Consider the following 24,993-nt stretch of genomic DNA (forward strand, 5'->3'; position numbering starts at 1 on the left):
TAACCAGACCCTTCCCCCAGTGAGCTCGCCGTGCATTTGTATGGTCCGGAGACCCTTATAGCTTACTTTGTCTTATAGTTTAGGGGGACCTGATCGCCTGTTGCCCCGAATGTACGAAGTCTATCCAGTTGCCTGTTAAATTGTTTTCGATTGTTCGGAAAAATAAATTAGATTAAATATATTTTTACATTCTAAATGGCATTTAGTAGGATAAAGTAATTTTGGTAAAAGAAAAAAAAAAGGAAGAAGGTAAAATACCCAAATGATCTTTGTAGGTGGATCTGATAAATTTGGTTATTTAACTTGAATTTTATCCAAATTTAATTTAGATTTTTGTATCTGAATATTTTGTGCAAAGAGAATCTTTAGAGCTGTCAAAATAAGTATCCATCGGCTAAATTAAGTGTTCGCCTTAGTTCCAGAAGAGTCGAGCTTGATTCATTCTTTCAGGCTCGAGTTAACTGTACAACTGCAGGACAAAATTGATGATAGATACATCAATGAGATTCTAACACTATTACCAGAAACAGGTTTAATGAAGATGACGCAAAGTCCAGAGTACAAATTGATTTCTTAGTTACGCAAAGATGATATGCAACCACCACCAGCAACAATGTCCAAATAGACAACTTTTATGCAAGTAAGTCACTTGTCATAGCTAGAACTTGGTCCTAGAAGAATTGCAATGTTTTTTTATTTTATTTTTCAATTTCTGGTTCTCATTCTCTGAAGCTCATGGGATGTAAGATGTGGTTTACAAACTAGTAGATTGGAATTGCCATTTCAAATGAGTATATAATAAATTCTTCTCCAAAGATCTAGTATCTGAAGATATTTTGAAAGAACCTAGTAATATTTCCATGACATCGCGCTCTTCGGTATCTTATCCTTCAACCTGGGGCAGACACGACGCAAAAAAATGAATGCGAAGATTAGATAGAATATCTTCAGCCTTCTCAAGCTCTAAAATGGCATTAAATAGAAGTAAGACATTACTTATGATTACACAATAGGACCACCCTCACAAGAACAAGAGTTTAGATGCAGAACAAGGGAATGGAGCAAAAAGAGCATATCACATTTCCATTGGTTCGCATCAAGGGGCACCTGATTCACTAAGGACAAAAGCTTGAAGAAGACTTTGGGCAGCATGTGTTTGCTCAGGTGTTCCAGATATTATAATCACAGTCTCCGTAGCTTCTGGTCTTGGTTCGGTGATCGTAATTTTAGCCTCTGAGATCTGAGATCAGATGTTTAATTATGTAGCTATCAAAAATGCATGTAACAAATAACTAAGCAAGTATATTCTGGCAAACCTCGCGGATTCTTCTTAAGCAGCCTCCATCCTCTCCATATAATGAAGGTACAAGAGATCGCGGAACAACCACATCTACAGTTGTATTTGTAATAATAGCTGGCTGACTTCCACTGCAAAAACAACACAGTAGTAAACTAAAAATGAACTTAGAAAATAATAAAAGAATAGTGAGGGAAAAAGCAAACCCTGGAAATCCATGTCTTCGTGGTGGTGGTGGTCCTGCAAAATCAGCCATAGCCATGGGACCGCCAGCTTCCCTCATACCCTAGCAATTAGCATGAAGGAACAAAGAAAAGCAATATTGTTAGGCAGCTTATTCATAGGATTAAGCAAGAACACACATAATTATACACTTGATGCATCTAGATAACCTAAATAAGGCTGCCTAGAAAAGAATCAAAAACAAAAAGAAAAGAGTAAAAAGGCAGTCTAACGGGTGCCTGCTTAATAATCATCATTTGATATTTTTTTAATTGGATGTTTATGTCACTTGAAATAAACAAAAACAAATGACTCAAAGTACAACAGAAATATCTAGCTACTTCATACATCAGTCCCTCCATCCCAGGGATTAAAGAACTTCAAAGCATAGCAAAAAAACTAACTGATATTTGAACTGAAAACTAAAAGAATATATGATAGAATACGTAGGGAATTTTGTAGAAAAACTTTTCTTTAAGTGCTGCCATTTTGTACCAATGATAACTGTATATGGTACATATTTAACAGAATGAAAAGATTATATGATGTCAATTGTGAGCACTGCTCTCCTATAGTTCAACTTAAAATGAAACTACCATTATACAGACTGACTGTAATAGACAATAATACCAAAAAATTAACTTTACATATCAGACCATCAAAATGCATTAGACAAACTCAATCACCACCAACTTATATACACTCATATCCTACTGACCAGAAGAGATGCATTTATCTGAGTCACCCCACATGCTGATGCCTAGAGGAAACTTTTAGACAACATAATATGTACTACAAGGATTTATGGATCATGACACGAGTGCTCAGATATGCTAATACAATACGTATCGGACAGGACGGCTTGTGCTACTTGGCACTAGTGTGGTGCCACCGTCAAGGCAAATGCAGGAAAAGGCAAACTAAGAGAGGAGACCAAGCTGCAAAATACAGGGGGAGATGGAAATAGGTTTATTTTCTCAGGCTAGAGTTTCAACTTTCAAGTGGTGCCGTATATGCATAAGGAGAGAAGAAGATGAGTGTATAAGGCCGAGGCTTGGGCTTGATCCGACCCCTGAAACCGAACAAGGATCCATTACTTTCATAAACTCGTAATTGACTCTTCAGGTCAGGTTCAGGCATGAACGAACTCCAAAACAGATCAAAATCCAAAACTTAGGAGTATCTTAACTAGTTAAATTTTGGATTTTGGATATGGTTTGTTGGTCAAATTAAGAATGAAATTTGACCCAATAGACTCGTCCTCTTAACCTTTCCCTATGAACAAAGCCCAAGCAGCCATATTAATTTCTGCGCATGGTGGAGATGACCAAGAACAAAACCCATTCTTGTTTCATATTACATGTAGCTTGCTGCAAAACTTAAATCTTTGGATTTGGATAGGAGCTTATGCTTCTCTGGTTAGAGAAGTATAGGCAGAGAAGTAATCTCTCAATCTTGTTAAGATTTAAAGGATATCAACAACTATACCACAAAAGGAAATCTAGTTTCATAAATTTATCCATTGGAAAGAGTGTACAGGTGATAATTATATTAAACAAATGGTGATTATAATTTCGTTGATAACATTCCCTCATTATTTACTAGGTTTCCATAATGATCAGGGAGGATTCAGTAAACTTAGAAATATTGATAATCTATACAACCTAAGAGATCTCTTTTGATTGTATTGAAAATGGGATTGCTTGATACCTGAGGTCCCCAGGGTGCCATTCTTTCCATACCATGAGGAACACCAGACCCATGCATTGGGTGAGCAAAGGCAGATCTTTCCTCAAAGGGACGACCAAGAGAATCTTTTGGAAATGAAGGAAAATGAGAGAATAGCCTTGGAGGTGAATCCTGCCTTCCTATGTATGGACCAAAGGGAGGGACTTGCTCACCGAAAAAAGGATGCATATTAGGGTTAACGGCCGGCATCTTATCCCGGAAAAAATGATGCCTTAATCTTGTAGTTATTTGAAGGAGAGCTTCCTGGACGGCCTCAAAGTCACCAGTTATCTGCAGAGAAAAGTTTCAAATGCCAAGTCACTGTTCTTACCTCCTAAACAGATAAAATGAAATAGCAGAACTATTTCGTGCATATTTTCTTCTTTTTTTCTTTTTCATTCTTTTTTCTTTTAATTTCTGTTATATAATTGTGGGAAAAGGAGGGGAGCCAGCAAAGAAAGTATCAACATTTGCAAACATGCATATCAATATATCATCTCAAAATAGCCAACAAATAAAGAACGCACCTGAACTACTTCATCATTTTCCTGCACACATTGTGGGATCTGACCTTTACCCAATATGCGAATGTGAGCTCCAGAAAGCTTCCTCATTTCTGCTATTACTGCACCTCCTTTACCAAGAAGACAACCAGTTTGGTTTGAAGCAACTAGAACTCTAGCTATTACGCTGCTCCCTTTATGATCAGGTGTAGCCATCACTATCCTGTGCTGCACAAGAAAAACTCCATTCTGTACTGGAGAGATCCTATCACTTGGGTGCTAAAAATACAAAGAGAAATTAGATACATGGGTGAGTTTCCCTGATTCCACCATGAAAAATTAATCACAACAAGAAGAATAAGGTAACAGATTAGGTCGCATGAGTACTTCAAAGTTCTAAGAACTATGTAAATGAAGAATGTCGTTTGGCACAATATCCATGTTAACTAACAACCTATTGGTACGCAATATCCCATTTCCAACTGATTGATGATAAACAAGTGGAATAACAACCACCATTCTTTTCACACCTGCATAAGCATATTAAAACTTAAAGGGGAATTTACTGCACTTGTTACCAGCACCTTGAAAAGAATGCAATGATTAATTCTTGACTCTTATCATGGCACTAAGAAAGTACAACAGAAAATGTTATCTCAATGCACACGGCTCCAACCAGTGCAGGATCGAAGAGGGAATATGTGCACAACCTCCTCACTGAAGATGGCACTGAGAAAGTATAATCAGTGAAGTATTTAGAGCAACAGTTATTGAAGAGGGAATATGTGCACAGCCTCCTTACTGAAGATGGCACTAAGAAAGTATAATCAGTGAAGTATTTAGAGAAACAGTTGTTCAATTACAAAAGGGCCAACATAGGTCCTCAAGCGAGTTTTTATGTAAGTTAGAGAAATTGATCAAATCAAGTTGCAAGTTCCCATGGGAGGAGCGTTCCCCATATGAATCACCTCATTAGCCTTTTTATGAGGTTGTAAACCTGTATCCCTCGGAATTTTCATTTAAGAGATAGGAGAATGGCCTATGTTCATGTAGGTCTACCTTTCACCTTGTTGCTTACTTGCTACCTTACTCAATTTATAGATAACTCAAATGAAGACCATATGACTAATTTCCTGTAAAAGGAAAAGAGAGAACACGGTCAAAATTGTTTTTTGTGCCACTCCACATATTGATTTAGACAAATTATGGGCTATCCGAAGATCATGGTAGCTGCAATGATCACTGATTTCATCTTGTGTTTTAAGATTCACAACAAAAGAGTAAGGGAAGGAATAAAGTATTTGAAGATATTAATTCCCATCCTATTTTTGCAACATGTAAATGCCTAAGAGCATAATGAAAAGAAGCATATGAAAAGGAAATAAAGAAAAAAAAAAAAAACAACAAATAAAGAGAATATATTTGATCTCCCAACTGCAGTAAAAAGAAAAGGATAAAATAATTACCGCACGACCAGATATAACTATAATGCGATCCTCCGACTCCGGGGCAGTCTCAAGAACTTTTATCTCACAACCTGTTTCAATCTGAAGAGACCTAATAATGCTTCCACCCTTTCCTATCACACTTCCAACCTTTTCATTGGAACACAATAACCGATATGTGAGTAGCTCTGGGGCAACTTGAGGAGCAACACCTTCATGGAACTTTGGAAAAGGTGGAGCATCAGCAATGTCATAAGGTCTAGTGGGAAAAGGTTGCCCATGAATAGGATGATGATAGTTCATGGGTGGTATACCATCTACCCTTGGAGCAGAACTAAATGGATGAGATGATGAACCAGAAGGATTTGTTGCAAGATAGGAATCACGATCACGAGGTGGGTTATCCAGTAGTTGCTGAGCAACCGAATGTAGAGCTTTCTTAACTGACTCAACGCCTCCAGTGATCTGCAGCAAAAAGCAGCAGAGAAAAAAAAATATTCACCAGCAATAACATAAAATAAAGATGGATTACAGAAATGCTGTCATTGAATATTTGAAATACAAACACATTGTATGAAAAACAACGATAGTAAAAAAACATTAGATGTTCAGCCACCAAGAAGAAGTATAGAGAGAAATTTCTAACCTGAACTATTTCATCATTGGGTGAAGCGCATAAAGGAAGTTTATCTCTAGGAAGTATTCGTATCTGAGAACCACTGTCGGCTGACATTTGCTTTATTACACTTCCACCTTTCCCTAAAAGGCAACCAACTTGGTTAGATAGCACTAATAATCTGAAAGAAACAGAAGATTTCTCAATAACTTCATCTCCACCATCGTTCCCTTCTTCACCCTCGACAATTCTCTCAAAAACAAGCAAAAGAGCCTTTATTGCTGATGATGTTCCCTTCTCCGATTTTGGACTCGCTGTGGCAGAAGCATCCTCTTTATCATCATTGCTCTCATCACTTTCCTTGTCATTATCACCATCTCCAGCAGCACTAACACCTTCATCTTTTTCCTTATTCTGTTCATTGCTAACTTCCACATCTTTCTCCGAACCAGTTATAACAACCACTCTCTCTTCTGATCCAGGTACAATTTCCTCAAGTCTGACTTTCGCACCAGTTTCTTGTCGAATTTTTGCAACAATACCACCACCTTTACCAATCACACTTCCAGACTTGGATGCAGGACAAAGAACACGGAAAACGATAGTGCCTGGTGGTACTTTCAGCTGACTCTGCTGTGCAAGCGCACCTGTGGTCTTTTGCCACTTGCCCCGTCCATTGGGTTCTAAAGGATTCCGCTCAAAAGGTCGCTTTGAAGGTGTCAACTGAAAAGCCATCTCTCTATCTGTGGGAACACAAAGAGAAAAGTGGTAATAAAAAGAATGGAATGAGTGCCAGATTGCATATATTCCCGAGGGGGGAGAGCCTAGAAAAGAGGTTAAATCTCATAAAATATGCATGCATCTTAAGTATTGATTAATCTACCAACACATAAGCAAGAAAAAACATATCATACTAAATTTAGTACCAGCATGCTCCAATCTAGATTGAAGCCTTAATTCTTAGAAAGATAATTTATTTGAAAAAAGAATCAGTGGATCGTTTGTTAGGACTACAACAGCCGCAACAACAATGATGACCCATGATATTGAACTATTTAGGATCACTTTCATACATTCAACTCCTCCTAATGGAAACTTCTTCATTAAATTGAGAGATTAGGATATGAAAAGCCAGTTTACAGTGTCATGGAAGATCTTGCATAACTGATTTAATTTGAAGAGTACACAGCAACAATGTTTTGAAAAGTGCTAGCGGTATGCAGGCGGTCAGCCTGTGACCCCACAGCATAGTGTTGAGATAATATGCCGCCACCTATGCAGTCAAACATTTTAATATACAAATAGAAACAATTATATGATATATAATGTATACTAGTATAGTTTGCATTACTCTATAAATGATAATTACAACTCCCGGTAACATAATTGTCAATTACGATAGTAATTACTTATCAGTAATTACGACTTAAATCTACAGCAACATAATCGGTAAATGATAAGTAATTATCTATTAATTCAAAATTTCACACTGATCTACAGATTCTACGCTTTTAAAGTGATGTGCACTGCGCGCGGACTGTGCAGATTGTGGCCGCGGGGAGGGGGAGGGAGAAGTTGGGCAAGCGGCGGTGGTTGAGGTGGCAATGTTGCAGAGAAGAAGATGGAAGCACACCTTATAAGAAGCATAGGAGAGGAAGAGAATGATGGCGGTGGCGGTGGCGGTGGCGGGGGCGGGTGGTTGAGGTGGAGTCCGAGAGCGAGAGAGAGTGAGTGATTGAGGGAGAGATTGCAATAGGGAAAGAGTCGGAGTGACATAGAGAGAGGAAGAGTACTAACCTTACCGCCGCCGTCGAGTTCACCGACCACCGTCACCACCGTCGTCGTCGATTTCGCCGACGAGAGAGATGAAGAGGAGGAAGGCACGAACCGACTTGGAGATTAGGGTTTAGGTCGACTTTCGCTTTTTCAGTAGACTTGCGCAAACAACGGGTCGGGCCTAATTCGAAGCCCGATTATTTTGTAACAGGCTCAAGCCCGACCCAGTGTAGTTTTAGTTACTTCGGACCCAAGCCCGGCCTATTTAGACCCGACCCGTTTACCTGATAAAGAGCTGATAAAGATCAAATAATTTACAAAATTCTGCTAAAAGGTCCGAGACTCTGAGGCAATATATAATTTGATTTTATTATTTATAAAAATGTATAATAATTGGTTGGGTCGAGTCAAGCCTATGAAAGATGTCGTCAAGCCCAATCTCGACTAGCAATTCAATCGGGTTTAAAAATTTTAGCCTAGCCCAACCCAGTGGGTCAAAAAAACTGACTTTTTTTTTCAAAAAAAAAAGAAAAAATCTTGACTCAACTCAGAAAAAAGCGAGTGGAGCTAGTCCGATCGAGTTGGCTACACATACTTATTTCTACCTTTCATTGTTTGGATTTTATTAGCTTAAACTCGATCCGTCAAAACGTGCATCTAATCTGCCAAAACCTAATAAAGTTTTAAAGTTCAATTTTGAGAAAAGTGGGCAGAGCCGAAATAAGTTTTATTCAAAGAAAGAGGAAGATATAAAAGTGGGGAAGGAGGAGAATTTAGGCCGATTAATGTAGAGAAATTATCAAAGAACATCTAAGAGGGTGACTAGAAGGAGATCCTCACACTCCCTTCAGATATCAAAAGGCAAGATATATGGAGAGGCCTACGAAGGTCAAAGCCTTCTTTACCTGTCCAAATAGGCTCTTGAAGGACAAAGCCTTTAGATCTATAAGGTCTTGCTTGTTCAAGCCTGTGATATATTATTTTTCATGATTGGTTCCAACCTCAATGACTTTGAGATTAATGCTACTATCTTAGGAGTTATTTAGTTAAGAGCTTTTCTAAATGCTGCGTTAAAAAGATGTAGTATTTAACCAAAATTCACTGTTTAGTTTGGTGCACCAAGTCCGACAAATAGTATTTTAAAAAATTAATTAGATTCATATGACTTTGAGATTCATATGCAGTCTTTTAGTATCCACTGTGATTAAATAGATGCAGTCATGTAATAGCCATCCCAACTTGATCCGTATTTTTCTTGTCATTTCAGGTCCAACCTAACTCTCTTATCTCCTCTCATTTTCATTCTCAACCCTAACTCATATTTCCTCTTCTCTTTTATATTCTCCTCTAATTAAATATTTGTTTACTAAATACATCATTATGAAATATAACTAATCAAATATATATTTAACAAATAGAGCATTATGAAATACAATCAACTAAGCTAGTCATTTGTTTCTCTAGATATAATATAAAAAATATCTTAATACACATATATTTCTAAATACAAGAAACTAAATTACCTCAGTAACTTTAGAGAATTCTTCAAGATCTTAAGAATATGAAAAATATAGATAACATATTCAGCATGTTCTTCACGAAGCATCCAAAATTGTGATATAATCTCCACAAGTTGCTCCAAAGATAATAGAAGACATGCCCTATCGTTAGGTTAAAACCAACTTTTATACATCTATCTAAATTTCTCCTCATAGCTCTAAAAAATTGTTCGCAGAGTCAATAGAAAAAAATAAAATTATGTAAGTACATTCAATTATTATTTATTAAATATTACTAATCCCGTAAGCGTATTTAAATACTATTGAGTGTATTCAAACACACAATAGTCAAAATTGATTTTTCTCCATTTCCATTTATAGAGTTCTCAGAACCACTCTTCTAATATATTGTATTAAATTTTATGTCTTGAATTGTTAAAACCACTTTCTAAAAATTTATTTTTCTCTTAAATTTTTCCATAGACCTTCGTAGGACTTGTGCATATACTCATATATTAAATATTCTAGACATTTTTACACATTTCTAAAATATTTTAAAACACATTGTGAGTTGCATATAATTTTTTGACTAGTTCTCCAAAAGGTGGTATCATAGCATAATACACAATAAAAGAAAAGGAAGAGAAGAGAAATGGAGACCTAAGAAGAGAAGAAATTATATTAAAAAAATAATTTTTGCTCCATTTCTCTCTATTTTTTAAGAGAAAAAAGTGATCATCAAAGCCCCTTTTTCTCACTCCCTCTCTTTATTTTCCCTTCCATCCCTAAAATTTTTGTCCAAACTATCTTTTTCCTTCCCTCTTATTCTTCATCCAAGCAGGGTACAAAAGAAAATACATCATGAAATCTTAGAAGAAGATCCTCTACCATAGTAAAAGGCAAATTCTCAAGCCATTTTCAAAATCCTCAAATAATCTCAACCTACATGAGGGCAAAAGTAAAAGAAGATGACAAATTTAAGGTTAGAAAAGGGGGACAACAAATTCTTTGGGCAAAGAAAAAGAAGAAAGAGGAAGAGAAAGAAATAGCATAGGCTATGAAATTAGCAAATGAACTATATCAAAATGACATTTTCCCTCCTAAACCTATTGTTCGGTTCAGAGGAAGGGAGACAGAGACGAAGACGGAGAGGGAGAAGGAAAATGAGAGATAGAGAAGAGAGGAGGCAGAGTTAGCTCCTCGTCAAACCCTAGCAGAGGGTCTTTGCCATATGCAAAGCGAAGGAGACTCCATCATGCATTAAAGTTTGTTGGTAAACTTTAACGGCATTGTTTTTTAAATATAGATAGTTGTAACATACTTTTGTTTTCTTTATCCTAAAATTAACAAGTCAAAACTATTATTGAGGTGTCATTTGAATGTTTTAGAAAAATACAAGGACATACTTAAAACTAAATGGTGAAAATGAGTCAGATTTAGTCCGACCCAACTCGATTTCATATCTAGATATAGGTTAGGATAGCATCATGAGAAATTATACATACATGAATATGAATAAATATAAATCGAGATACAAATATCGAATATCCATTTACCTATAGAAATATAACTAATTCTATTAAGTCAACATGATTCGACCTATTCTGACCACTAACCCAATTTAACCCTAACTCATAAAGAATGTCTCCACTAACCACCTCTTCTATCTGCCTCCATCTCCCGCTGAATGGAGTAAGTGGGCAGGCATACTAGTCATGGAGATGAACGGGGCTGAGCTGGAGTGGCATCAACTCAACTTCCGTAAGGGCTAACAAGTATTGTTGTTAATGTCCCACTTACAGAAGGTAACATGAAGGCAGAAGGACTTGCATGAGATGAGAGAGGGAAAGAGGAAGAGAAAGAGTGGAAAAGATGATATTTTGCTTGTACTTGATGTAATTACCGATCTCAATTTATCATTTATTTTCTTTCATTTTTATTTTGTGGAAAGGAAATGGTTTGTTTCATGTTCCTCCTTTTAGTTCATTTTATTTCATATTTCTTTTAGTTGACTGTCTTCAGTTATTTATTTTTCAGTTCATTTTACTTCATAGTTTCTTTCACTTTAAGATGTAATGAATGACGAAATGAAGATCCTACCTACTATTTACTTTTGGGTCACATTGATATGAAGAGAAAAAAAAATATTTAAACACTTATCTTTTTAGACTATATTATGTATTTTTTTTAATTAATATCTAAATTTATTAAAGATTCAATAAATACTCGATCTATATCTATATTCATTTAAAATATAATTTGTATCCTATCAGCATTACCAGAAATTTTTTGCTACCAATTTAACATTAATATTGATATTCGAATATATATCTACAGTAGAAATATGAATTCAAATATAAGTTGACCACTATTTGATCAGTTTTCACCCCTCAGATTAAAAATAAATAAATGAAATGGAGAAAGAGCACTAAATTATCAAGTAGCAGCAACATGGCCATTTGTTGTCACAACCAACATCCAGGTCTCGCTTAAAAATCAAAGGCAGAGGATTTCCTTTAAATTCAGTACAAATTTCTTTATAACGCTAGTACAATGTACATCAACTAGCCATTCGTGTTGACAAAAGTTTTTGGCTAATACAACCCCTTTTCCCAAAGGTTCTTGAAGGGGTAAACAAATAAATAGTGTTCTGAGACAACACAGGATAATATTTATTCAATAAGCAAGGAGATGTGACTCTATAATCCTAGAAAGATATATTTATTGAATTGACATATTTCAGTGTTACATAACTTGAAGCGAATTTTTCTTGGGTGGTTTTAGCTGGCACTTAAATTTTGACAGCATACATGAATGGCAATTCAAGAAGATTTCTCCTCTATCAAAAGGGCATCAATGTTGCGCTTGCCGTCCGGACCTTTGCTGTACCATGATGAAACATAGTCCCCATATAGAACCTCGCGATATTTCAGCGGTTGTTGCTTGTTTACTAGTTGTAGAGCAGGAGATATTTTCCTGGTCTTCGGTGGGTCATAAAATGTGGCAACAGATAAACGAGCATGATTAGCATTGACAACAGCTCGATGCTGCGCACTTCTGTACTCCCCATTGCTTATAATCTGAAGAAGATTGAGTTGATAATAAGAATACATGCAGGGTGAATTGTTCAGTACAAAATTCTAAAGAATGGCACAGAGCAATTGAAGATATAAAGGAAATATGATTTCTATTTCCATGACAGAAAACTGATTATGACTAGATTCCAGTTACCTCATTAGCAGAAAATACAAATGAAGTAGCAACTGCTCACCATGAGGACCACTAAAAGAAATCCTTGCAAGTAATTAAATGAGGTATTGATCAAGTGTTCCGGACACATTTGCTATATTATATAGGTAATCTTATTCTTACCTATATATAAGTTTATTACCTGAAAATTTCTATATGCTATGTACTTGGATTATATATATATTTATATTGATTGTTAAGATTTCATTCCTAGACTGCATAAGTGCCTGGATACTGCAATTGCACTATGCAGGGCTTGACTGCCCGTAATATAGCTGGCACTTTTCAGATATTGTAATTCACCATTAACATAATTTCAGCCCAACGTAACCTTAAAGTAAAATGAACTCTAGGAGTTTGAGTCCTACAACTAAATTACATAAATTTTCTTATGGATTAGGTTTACCAATTCCAATTATCAAATCATTCTTCTTTTATTTTCGTTTCCTAATTTTACTTTGAGATTCTACATAGGCATACGGCAACAGTTTATTAGATTCAGAATTGAATCAATTTTAGGCCTTCTATGTCCTTTAGAGTATTCAGCATGTATTGCCATGCTGGTCGGCACGGTTGGCACAAATCGATACATATGTGCCAGTGAATTATAGGCACAGCTACTAGAGAGTATCTTGAAACTCCTTCATGGCTACTCATAGATGTGCCAGTAGAATTGAGTATATTTTACTTTAAAGAATCTAATTTGAGGTTTTTTTCATCCTTTTGATACCTTAAATGCATTCTGATGCATCATCTATATCGATTACACTTCAAGTTTTAGAAATCAAAGAAACATTTTGATTTTCCCCCAAGTTATTTACCCCAACAAAGAGGATATAAGAAATTTGAGGAAAATCATGAGATTAGAGTGTTGAAGGACTTTAATTTAGCACCTAAAGCTTATTTTAAGCCCCTAGAAAGATTTAGAGATCACTTTTTACCATGCCAAAATTATTCAACGTGTCAACAACACTCTGTATTAGCATGGCACATGCCAGCATCATGTAAAGTGCCGAGCTAAGGACAATAAACCCGATGCCAATGCCACGACAATCATTTGTAATGAGTACATAGAAAACTTGTAGTAGTTATCAAACTGCACTAAAGGACAAGGAATGAACAAAAACTGCCCACAACATTCATCAGTAGTGCATTATTAGGAATTTTGGGGTCTCTACATGTATTGAGGTCTCCACACTGTCACACTACAAATAAATTTATAATTAATAAGAAAATCCCATTTTGGACCAGAAACCAAGTCATTTAGAATTGTCAAGAATTGAGATTCAACAAATTCAATCAATAACAACTAGAAGAGAAATAATCTGGACATCATAATAGTCACTCGATTTAAAATCAGTAGTGCAAACTGATGAATTAGAGAAAAATTTCTGCACAATATATGTTATACCAAGAAACAATGTTAGCAGAAAGCCAGAAGTACCTCTGCTTGGTCAGCTAAGATGACAACAATGGCATCAGATAAAGGCTGCACAGCTACCCATTCACCATCTTTCAATACTTCAAGTCCTCCCACCTCATCTTGTATAAGAAGTGTAATGGCACCCATATCAGAATGAGCTTGCAGACCAAGAGCAAGATCTGGTTGTGGACAGGGCGAATAGTAGCTAATAGTGATGTTTTGGTGAACTTCTCCAACTGCTTCTTCAATATATGAAGGTGGTAAATTGAGACTCTTTGAGATCATATTTAGCAAATTTTGAGCAAGCTCTTTCATTTTGTTGCTATATTCAACCACAACATCCCTGTGTATATAGATGAGATAAGGTACATGCCTCGGGAAGAACTAGCGCATACTCAGGATGGAAACACATGAGCCATCAACATGTTGAAATCTTATACTTTTTCTTTTGAAAAAGTTAAAAGATCTTATACTTACATTTTAAATATAGAGACAATTTTAACCATATTTCTATGGATTGCAAACAAGAATCAACGAGTAAAACCCAAGACAGAAGATGGTTGCTTGAGTAAAAGATATTTGATAGAACTGGGTAAAAATTTGAGTTTAACATCTTCATTCAATTATACCACATGAGGAACTTCAGAACCACAAGTTTTTCTTGTTGACGGAAGAAAACGAGGAAAATTTTTGAAATTTCATCACTAACCTATGTGGTAAAAAGTTGCATTTGATATTGGATCAAGAAGTATGCATGTTGTACGTAATGTCAAACCTTGATGAATTGAATTGTAAAGTTTCAACTTTCAACATGTATATGTATCCAGAAAGAATACACCCAACTGATGCTTATTTGATTTAAGGAATTTAGGAGCAGAAAAGATTAATATATGAAATAAAAAAATTCAAAGAAGAAAATAAGTAAACGATAATACAAAAATCCGTTGAAATACTGAACAAAAAGTTACACAGTTCAACCTTCGTGTTCATGGAAGAAACAAATCTTACTTACTCCAGACAATCATCTAACGAAACTTGCCATATCTAACTGGCCCTGAAAGAAAGCAAGTCTGAGTCTAATTAACATAATAAAATCGCTACCGAATAACATAATTAGAAAGAAAGAAATTAAACCAACATGAGAGCAACTGCAAAGAATACGTAAAAGTTGGCCATTCCAATCAGCAAACCATTCCACAAACATCAAAATTTAGAAATAAGAAAAAGAAAGAAAAAAAAAAACTACCTTTCACGCACCTGTAATTAGGGATAAAGTCCGGCCACCTTCCAGGGTTCCGCCGCGATTCCGGGAGCGTGTGGTGGTCGAAGTAATCCCTCCAATCCAACACCCCATCCTCCTTCGACAGCATCCTGCTCCCGTACCCCTCCGAAGCGGCCGAGTTGGGGTCGCACGCGAACCGAAGTTTGGAATCCATCGGAGATTGGAAGAAGGCGAGGCCGGCAGCCTTGATCTCTTCGAGGAGGCAGAGGGGGACGCCATGGTTGGCCACGTAGAAGGCGCCCCAATCGAGGCAGGAGCGGCGGATCTCCGGGAGGGGGTCGCCGGATGGGTCGAGGTCGACGACTGGGATGCCGCCGGAGAAGGCCGGAGGGGACGGACGGAGATCGGGGGGTTGGATGTACTCGGGTGGGAGATGGGAGAGGCCGGACTCGGATAGGATTTGGACTCTTCTTTGGAGTGTGGCTGCTTCCATCATTGAGTTTGAGATCAAGAGGGAAGAGACGAGTATTGCCGCATAAAGGAAAGCTACTACTTGATCTTCTCTTATAACGTCATTTTGATTTATGTGTTCTTTTTCATTTCAGACCCTACGACATGTGCTTATTTCAGTTTACACCTTATATTTTCATTATTCTCATCATCTCATGTGCCTATGGGCTTCCCCTTAACAAAAGAAAAATATAAACTAAAACAAATTCACAATGCAGGTTGTGAAATGAAAAAAATCCCATGAGGGAAGGCGTATTAGACCCCTCTTTAGCCTTTGGTAATCATGGAGCTGTTAAATCTAATATTTGATCCATAGTTATTAGAATTGGACTTCACATTGACTCGGTCAGAGGTCAGATTATTAGGTTATTAGTTCAAGAGGTGGTTTATCCGGTCGAATTACTGATTTTTTTAAATATTTAAATAATATATAAATATATCTAAATAATTTTAAAATAAATAAATATATTTTCATGTATATCTCTCAAAACAAATATTATTATAAAGATACATTCATAGTTATTTTTAAGTTAAGTAATCTAATATAAAAAGATAAAAATACTTGAAAATAAAAATAAGGATATTTTTGTCTTTTTATAATTAGAGAGTAAATTTCAAATAGTATTTAGAAGATACACGTGCAAAATATTTATACCTTGAGAGTCAGATAGACATACAAGTAAATAAGAAACTTTTCAAAGGGGTATATATGCACAAAAAAAACTAATATAAAATATGTTATAAACTAAATATTTTTAAAAAATTTAAGACTAAAATATCATTAGAATATATAATAAAATAATTAAATATTAAGAATAGTTATGTAATGTTGCAAAAATAGTTGACCCAGCAGATTCGCTGAAAACCAGCTGAGGACTATGATATGATCCTAAGGACAGGGAAAAAGAGAGTAATTTGACACATATTCATAATGTACTTAAAATTTAAGTAACTCAGTTTTAAAATAACACTTGAATTTATCTTCTAAACATGAGAGGTTTTTGGAAGCAGCATAACTTTAGTGCATTTTTACTGATATAACTATAATTTGAATTCATCTTGCAAATTATTCATCAGATGCTGAAAGAAATCTCAAGCAATTTTTAAAGAAAAGTAAGTCTGTGGCTTTCTTTAGTTTCTGCAGTTAGGTGGCGAATTTAGTCCATATCAGCAAGACATCTTGTAGTTTCAGTAAGGCCTCTTGTTTTATCCAAATTGCTCCTCCAATTTAATGAAATGAGAAATCTCCCATCTAAAATTGAAAATCTCATTGCACATTGAGCAAAGTTTAGCAGGCCTTAGTGAAAGATGAACATTAGAAAACCAAGGAGTAGCTAATCTTGTAGCTTGTTTACACAGCAATCATACAAATAACATTAAAAGAATCAAAAATTACATATATCAGAGGCCCTAGGTATCACACTGTTAAAGCCACCACAAGCTTTTCCTTCACCTTGCACCAAAATAGTTGTACTTTGGAAGCTCTTGTGAAGAAAATAGACTGCAGCATTGCATCTCAAAGTAGGACAGAAATCTGATACTTTCCAGATACCACTGAGCAGTTGTCATTGATCGCAGTTAAACACTTCCATATTGTTGTGAATGGAACAAGACTCCTGTTAGATATTAATCAATAACATAATTTGGGGCCACTGCTAAGATTCTATTCTCAATAGAAGATCGTCTTCCTTCGCCACCATCAGCAGTCGAGCTAGTCCCATCATCAACAACTACCAGATGACCTTCCCTTTGTATCAATCTCTGCATTGACATCATTCTTACATGCTTTAGGGAGATCCTAACCAAGAGTAGTATATAAAACATCTATGAAGCACAAGAATTACTGTCTTCCATCCATATGCTGGTAGGCATTACCTCTATAATGGCTTTGATACATTTGACTTCTTCTCGCACCTCATCAGTGGAACTATATGCACCTTGGGCATTCTGCTTCTCAACATACCAAACAATTAGCTCCCTTTGCTTCATGCCAGCCAAACCACTTCCTACAAAGTTTGGCAGGGAGTTGTTAGAGATTTGAAAGAGTTTACTACTTTACCAAGTATCCACACTCTTACACAAACTTATAAGTAGCCAAATAAAAGAAAGCATGACATGAGGCACATTGAAGTTGATATCACTTTCTAAAAAGTATGGTAGGTAAGATGCCGGAGAAATAAAGGAGTTTACTGAATACATTTATTTACTATGCATAGGTGAATGTGACAGAAAGCATGATCAAGCCAAATGAAATAGCTATAGTATCAGAACTACTATAACATTTACACGAGTCTTGTATCACAGAAAAAATTCATCAGATTAAAATTTGTTCAAGTCCACAGGACATCATCTCTTAACTTGCTTCTGATTAACTTAAACTAGAAAAGGATCCCAAGGACATAAACATTATTGCACTTAAAGGCAGATATTAGCACTTAATGCACTCCGAATAGAGTGCAAGTCAAGCCAAGAACCACCTCACAACAGTACTAATTTAACTCAAATCAAATCATCACTTGCAACTTGCAAGCATTAATTTATCTGATTCTTGAGGCTTGATCAATGAGTATCAGATGAAGCTCATTGATTCTACTGACAAATAAACTCGTCAATCTTTCTCACTTTTTGCAGTCAAATATCTATTATTTAACATTGTTCAACAACAGTATATATTTGATCAGAAGATTAATTAGATGTGCTCTTCCAGAGATCAACATGAACCTTTGGGAGTATAATTCTTTAAAGCTTCCGCTGGCTCTTACCTTCCAATAGCCTGAGATCCACTAAAATTTCAAATTGGCATTATTTTGAGTTTAGAAAGGTGCACACTTGAAACCCTCTGAAATTATTGTCATCTTTGTTGGGCAGAAATTAGAAAGGAGCCTAACACAGTGAAAGAACCCACGTCATAGTGTCTACTTTTTTTTGTCATATAAAAGATGGCTCGGAAACAACCTCCTCAGAACTGAGGGTAAGCTGCGAACATCTCCCTTATAAAGCTGACCCCGGTGGGAGCCTCATGCACCGGGCTGCCCCTTTATTAGTGGCATTCCTGAATGTGAACTCTAGTATATTCTGTGTAATTTAAAGTGACTCCGATAGTTAGATGCACTAACTTATGCATGGGATAGGCAGACGTGCAGTGCAGGCAATCTAGAATACTCTGTTCATCTTTGTCTGCATCATTTTGTATTCTAAATTTCTGACAAATACAACTACAGAATTTAATATTTGAACAAGATCAGCACACTTTCATGAATCTCTTAGAATGCCATACAAAGGGACCTTTCTAGGTAAAATAGCTTACTTCATACAGCAGAATTTTATTTGTAGCATGAAGGCACGTTTTCTAGGTACAATAGTTGACCCCGCACAACAGTGAATGATCTGAATGTCATCTTCATGTTTAGAAATAGTTTAGTTCAGGTTCAACTTTCAACTATGGAACCCAAAAATATACTAAGATCCTAATTAGAGTAAAACATGTGAAATGAGACTAAAACTGAGAAATGACATCAAAATTCAAAAAGGACAAGCTAATTGCAATAACAAGTGTGCAGTACCATCTTGCAACACTGCTTCTTCATGTTGGCGCAGTCGCATGACCAGTGCTTGGGTAACTCTCTGGAAATGCTCTTCAGTTATAACCAATTTCTTCTTCTGGTGGTTCTCAGGCCCCTCTTCATTACCTATAATATATTACATAGAAATGATGCACTTTCCTGAATGAGAATGAACAATGAAATCATATTACATTGTGTAACGGTCTACCTTCACTTTTTGGTGCTGGACCAGCATCTGCTTCAGTTGGTTGCACAGCATCTTGATCAGAGACTCTGTTTCCATCACCATCTTCATGATCTTGGAAATCAGAAAGGTCAATCTCACTTGATTCAACACTGCATAAGATGATGAAAGAATAAGTTCCTGTTCTAGAGAAAGGAGCAGTGCCAGTACAAATAAGTGAAAGGTTCTTGCCTGATAATAGATGTTTTTAGTAGCCTTACTGCCATGCGAACATGGGCTGGAACCACCTAGAAAAATTGGAGTACCAAAAAAAGTTAGAATGCATAACATTCATGCTACAAGCCTAATACCTAATATGGTTTCATGTAAATACTGAAGGAAAACTCACGTGAGATCATGAAATATGCATGTAATATTATATCATAAAAAATGCAACTTCACTTACAACTCTCTCCAGATGACTGCGAGCAATGGCTTCAGAAAGCCTGATTAATGCCTCTAGCTGCCTGACCGTCATTCTATAAGCAACTCTAGTTCCAGGAGTAGTATCACCCCTACGTAGGGCTACATATGAGTCAACCAACACTTTTCTTGCTTCTGGGCTCAGCTGAAGTAACATAGCATAACTAAGAGTTCGGTAATCAGAAGATACTTGATCAATTTTGAGTTTTTGACAGCAACGCAAGTGCTCAGAAAAAAAAAAAACTTACAAACCTGAGGTTTCAGGGACTTGGCATAGGCAATGTAACGTTTCAATTCTGCAGTGGTAAATGCAGGGGCAAGTGCATCTTCATGCTTCTGATGAACTCTCACAATGTGGTGGGCTATATGATAATCAGTGTTCTCATCTGGCTCATCAATCATAATGTACACCAGGTCAAATCTTGAGAGAATAGCAGGAGGGAGGGCCACATTATACTGATACAAAAGGTAGAAAGTTGATATCATTTATCGAGCCTTAGCTCAACAGTAGAGAATTTATTGGAATTGGACAGCTATATTTGAAACGACGAAATTATAATATTATCTGCTGCAATTTAGGAAACAAGAAAGCCCTCATTCAAACTAAAGACAAAAGAACCAAACCTTCCAGTTATAGTGACTTACCTTAAGGGGTTTTGATTTGTCGTAGCGTCCTCCAGTAGGATTTGCAGCTGCTAAAATTGAGGTTCTAGCATTCAAAGTAGCTTGTATGCCTGCTTTTGTTATGCTGATAGTCTGCTGTTCCATTGCTTCATGTATGGCAACCTTAATAATAATAAGGCAAGTCAGATCTCCACAGTTCAAGTGGTCAAGGATTCATAAAGTACATGTAGTAGAGATCTACCTGGTCCCTAATGTCCATCTTATCAAATTCATCAATGCAACATATACCATTATCAGCTAGCATAAGAGCACCTGCCTGTAACATCACAATGAATTAAAGAGTGGTACAACTTGAGAATATTCTAATTTGTACATTTAGTAAATATATCAAGCAAACAACTAACAATCAAATGATCGCATCATTTTACATATGAACACAACCAACAGTTTGTTGGGATATATTGTATAAACTGGTGTAACATGTCAAATCAAGACAGAAGAAAATCAAACATGCTTTCTAGGAAAGCCAATCTAAACCACAAGTTCCTCATTTAGGAGTTAAAATTACCTAAACAACACCTAGCAGATCCATGATACCTTTCAGGTACGGCCAAATATGTACCCTTTCTAAACCATATAATTCTTATAGAAAGTCACTTCACTTGAATAGAGCTGCAAAATGCTCTTGATAAATGACTAATCAAGAATGAAGAGATAAATATCCAAGATAAGCACCATTACCTCAATACAAAATTCTCCTGTCTCTGGTTCTTTAGCCACTGTCGCAGTCAAACCAGCAGCAGAGGAAGATTTTCCTGATGTATAAACAGATCGTGGGACAAGACCAGCAGTATATCTGTTCAATGATTATCAGAAATGAAAAAACAATCAATTAGTTCAGAATATTATAAATGACAATAAAGGTAAACAAAAAGCAAACAAGGGAAGAAAAATGATTGTGCTATTCCCATCTGCCATAAGTAGCATCCAGGTCCAAATAGAACAGAATTCCATGGTGCAACAAAGCTAAAATCAAGTTAGCCAAATCAAACATTTCATCGGTGCCACAATAGTACAAGCAAGCTGTTTCAACCATTAGGACATTATTAGCGCATCCAATTATATGGACAAATCAAAACTCATCATCTGACACGACAACCAAACTTCTAGCCCAAATATTTGGGGTCAGCTATATGGATTCTTCATCACTATTTGTCTATATAAGTATATATAGTGCATCAATTTATGCCAAATCAAGTTGTATGATATATTTTCTTACTAATTCCCTCATGATAATTTCGGTCTTCTCCTCCCTATTAAGGAGCCTTCTATTTTAATGTAGCCACTCCTCACATCTGCATTATGTGGTCTACATTGGACATGTCCAACATCCAAACCATCTTATTCTATTCTTGCGTAATTTATCTTCTATGGATACTATCCCTAACTTTTGTTGAATATTATTATTCCTCATTCTATCTTTTCTCGTAATGCCACAAATCCAACTTAACATCTTCATTTTGGCTATACTTAACAATAAGTTGTTCTCTCAAACCCAACATTTTTATCCATAAAGAATTGCTGGTCTTATAACCATCCTATAAATCTTTCCTCTGAACTTTATCATCTGATACTCTTTCTATTAGCCATGGATAAGCTGATGGGATGTTATATTGATAGAAAAAGGAAATCATAATGATAATCCAACTGCATTTTGGTGAAGCTTCAAGACATACAAATTAACTCCACTCATCATGACTTTGATTTTCATTTCAAGGGGAAGAAGAGTCTGAATAAAGAAAAATATACGTACTTTAGGAACTGAGACTTTGCACAACTAGGATCTCCAACAATACACATGTTGATATCACCTCTGAGGTTGATGCCTTCATGTGTTAGCTTGTGCACACCGCCCAATAGCATAAGAAGGACTGCCCTCTTTATTTCTTGATGACCAAAAATAGTGGGGCATATGCTGTCGACTAACTTGTTAAAAAAATCTGGGGTGTCCCTCATTGTCATAATCTCATCTTCCTCTTCTTGCTGCCAACAGGAAATATTGCAATTAGCAAGATAAATTAAGCAAGATCAGGTAGCAGAAGAAGATCAAGTCTAATTTTCATGTGTTTTTGAATAATCTAGCAATAAGGGCACCATGCAGAGAATGATATGGAGTAAAAGCTAATCAGAAAGTGAAATTGTCCGTTGACATCATATTTGGATGGAAATTATGGTAGACAGGTTGTTAAATGTCCAAAAGCTAACATACAAAAAAACAATTCTGGAAGTACAACAGGAATGTTAGAATTCCTTTTCTCCTGCATTTTAATCACCATTCAACAAATTTCTGGACATACGCCACAAATATCAGAAAGTAAATTAACTGAAAATTGAAATTATTGGAATATTAAAACTTACAGTAAACTCCTGTTTGTCATTGTCATCACCATCAATTTTCCGATCTCTAATGTCACCATCCCTTCTGCCATCTGCCACCTAAGTTCGAAATGAAAAAATGAAAGGAAAGCAATCCACTAAATCATAGGAATTCTAATAAGTTGAATTTCCAAACTTGTAGCTAAAAGAGAATCCAAACCTGCACTGAGTTTGCAATGAAAGCAAGGCGATATGAGAGATCTCTTACTCCCAAAGCCTTCAGACCTCTGACACCTTCCTGGGCACCAGATGCATTGCGGCGTTGAGAAGATTCACGCCGGCACTCTGCTCTCTCACCTGGTGACGTCAAAGCCATCACATCTGGCACAGCAACCACAGTGCCCGTAAAAATCACCCTACAATTTCCCAATAAAAGAGATTAAAGTTACTAAAAAACAACAGGTCATTATTAAAAGAGAAACTTGGAGGCAAGTTGGCATACGTGTCGCCAGCCCTGGCCTTCTCGACAATTTCATGCCGTAGGATGACATCCAAGGAACGAGGAAGAGACCCAGCAGGTATCTCCTTTGATGTCTCCTGCATCCTCACCCTCTGCCAATCTGTGAACTTACTGTCTTGTCGGAGCAGTGCCCATTTATTTCGATTTGAACAGGTCGCATTTGTGCATATAATCGGCTATACAAGATACAAATTTCCAATCATGTTAAGAACAAATTCAGCATCATAAGTACATAATATATGTTGCAGCAAAAGTAGAAATGGTAAAGGAGACCCTGTTACCGACTTCAGTGTATTTGTACTGCTGCTCTACATTCTTTATAACACCTCCACATTCGAGGCACTTGAAGGTCCCCTGCAAGAGCTCCGGCCGGACCTCACTGGTCCGTGTCACAACCCCCATCACTGATGTTAGCTTCCCAATCTCCGACGTCGTGAGATCTCTTAATCTACAAACAACCGATTCCCCACCTTATTACATATGAAAAGAGAACATCTTTCCAGATAAAAGGAGTAAATTCATAAAAGCTTAATTCACCTCTTCAACAATGGGAAGTTGTAGAAGGCAACATTGATGTCTCTGTAAGGACTATCATCCGAGATGATCGGCGCTCTATATTCGCCCGATTTGTGCTCCATTACGAACCTTTTGCACGCGTTTCTCAGATAGGGCTCGAATCTAGCACAATTTCTTCGAATCAAAACCGAATTTTCCAAAACAAAGGGGCCAAGAAAAAGATAAACTTACCTCAAATATTCCTCCGAGATGGTCTTCTGGAGGAGGTCATTGAACCGCATCACGTGGGAGAAATCCACAAACATAGTGGTGGATTCCTTGGACCGCATGACCTCGATCTCCGCCTCGTAGAAGGGCTCCACAGCATTGGGATCGACCTTAAATCTTGTAATAAGAGTGGGAAAAGATGAGAATGAACTGAAACCCTAATAATTAGAAGGGAGGATGATCTTTGAGTACCTCTTGAGGAACTCGAGGAAGATGTTCTCTACTCGCACAGCCTTCTCGTCGACGAAGAAGCCCCCAAAAGCATCCATCTCTCTCTCTCTCTCTCTCTCTCTCTCTCTCTCTCTCGATCTCGATCTGTAGATCTCTTGCGGTGCTGCGGCTGAGAGCTTTAAAGGGGTAACGAAGTTTTGCGCGGGAAGACGCTCGTTTGGCGCCAAATGTACCGAGTTGCCTTTAAAAAGCTGGACCGCCCAAACACGGTGTATCATAGTCAACCATTCATATAATGCCAAGTGTTCTGTTACATTTTCTTCTTAGTATCATTAACATAAAATAATAAATAATAAATTTTATTCTCTAATATTTCTCTAAAATAAGATTACAATAATTTCTAGAAGATATAAATTTGCTCACATAATCTATATTCTGCGGCTAGCTATGCTGCCATCAAACATGTTTTAGATATGCATGGAACTATTACTTATAGGTCGAAGAAAGACTACTCTTTCTCAAGCGGGAATATTAACTCTTATAAATTCAACTTTTAATGCTTTGCCTAACTTGTGGATAGTATTGTGATGGGATCTAAATATTAGGTTCTTAGAACGGCTAAGTGTAGACCTAACCTCCTCTGGGTTAATTTAATGAGACATAAGTTTGATATATAATTTATGGACGATGAAGAAGAAAGGAAAAGTCTTATTTGAGATTTATAATCATATTTGATATTCTTAATGCAAGCTGCAAGCTTCGTGATGGTTTCATTAAAAACATCAGTGATGGTAAATTTATCATCTATTTTACTATAATC

The 24,993-nt window shown here is 36.6% G+C and overlaps 3 protein-coding genes across 6 annotated transcripts; all 3 read right to left on the minus strand.

Moving 5' to 3' along the window:
- Nucleotides 1-655: 655 nt before the first annotated feature.
- Nucleotides 656-7,764, minus strand: LOC140788950 (RNA-binding KH domain-containing protein RCF3-like). Of its 4 annotated transcripts, XR_012109120.1 has the most exons (10): nucleotides 7,609-7,746; nucleotides 5,842-6,554; nucleotides 5,217-5,660; nucleotides 3,775-4,029; nucleotides 3,421-3,538; nucleotides 3,230-3,333; nucleotides 1,504-1,583; nucleotides 1,317-1,428; nucleotides 997-1,240; nucleotides 656-895 (listed from the first exon to the last, which is right to left on the minus strand). XR_012109120.1 is itself a non-coding variant. In XM_073138514.1 (9 exons), exons 2-9 carry the CDS (start codon nucleotides 6,544-6,546, stop codon nucleotides 1,097-1,099), a joined length of 1,962 nt encoding a protein of 653 aa, XP_072994615.1. In that variant the 5' UTR covers nucleotides 6,547-6,554; nucleotides 7,609-7,764; the 3' UTR covers nucleotides 933-1,096. The 4 variants fall into 4 exon arrangements, 2 of the variants coding, with proteins under 2 accessions (XP_072994615.1, XP_072994603.1); XR_012109119.1 differs by having other exon boundaries at nucleotides 3,230-3,538; XM_073138514.1 differs by lacking the exon at nucleotides 656-895 and having other exon boundaries at nucleotides 933-1,240; nucleotides 7,609-7,764.
- Nucleotides 7,765-11,571: 3,807 nt separating this feature from the next.
- LOC140788969 (jasmonate-induced oxygenase 4) lies at nucleotides 11,572-15,511 on the minus strand. The gene is made up of 3 exons (XM_073138531.1): nucleotides 15,016-15,511; nucleotides 13,780-14,101; nucleotides 11,572-12,166 (listed from the first exon to the last, which is right to left on the minus strand). The coding sequence occupies exons 1-3, from the start codon at nucleotides 15,474-15,476 to the stop codon at nucleotides 11,909-11,911; spliced, it is 1,041 nt and encodes a 346-aa protein (XP_072994632.1). The 5' UTR covers nucleotides 15,477-15,511; the 3' UTR covers nucleotides 11,572-11,908.
- Nucleotides 15,512-16,777: 1,266 nt separating this feature from the next.
- On the minus strand, nucleotides 16,778-24,315 carry LOC140782083 (DNA replication licensing factor MCM6). Its single transcript, XM_073128453.1, has 18 exons — nucleotides 24,195-24,315; nucleotides 23,967-24,119; nucleotides 23,757-23,897; nucleotides 23,505-23,667; nucleotides 23,202-23,395; nucleotides 22,920-23,115; nucleotides 22,742-22,819; nucleotides 22,137-22,366; nucleotides 21,065-21,179; nucleotides 20,565-20,639; nucleotides 20,345-20,485; nucleotides 19,952-20,155; nucleotides 19,683-19,844; nucleotides 19,469-19,524; nucleotides 19,262-19,389; nucleotides 19,054-19,179; nucleotides 17,366-17,496; nucleotides 16,778-17,251 (listed from the first exon to the last, which is right to left on the minus strand). Exons 1-18 carry the CDS (start codon nucleotides 24,269-24,271, stop codon nucleotides 17,117-17,119), a joined length of 2,505 nt encoding a protein of 834 aa, XP_072984554.1. The 5' UTR covers nucleotides 24,272-24,315; the 3' UTR covers nucleotides 16,778-17,116.
- Nucleotides 24,316-24,993: the final 678 nt, after the last annotated feature.

This window comes from Typha latifolia, chromosome 1 (genome assembly GCF_019914945.1).
Source record: "Typha latifolia isolate L0001 chromosome 1, TyphaL0001v2, whole genome shotgun sequence".
Taxonomy (NCBI): domain Eukaryota; kingdom Viridiplantae; phylum Streptophyta; class Magnoliopsida; order Poales; family Typhaceae; genus Typha; species Typha latifolia.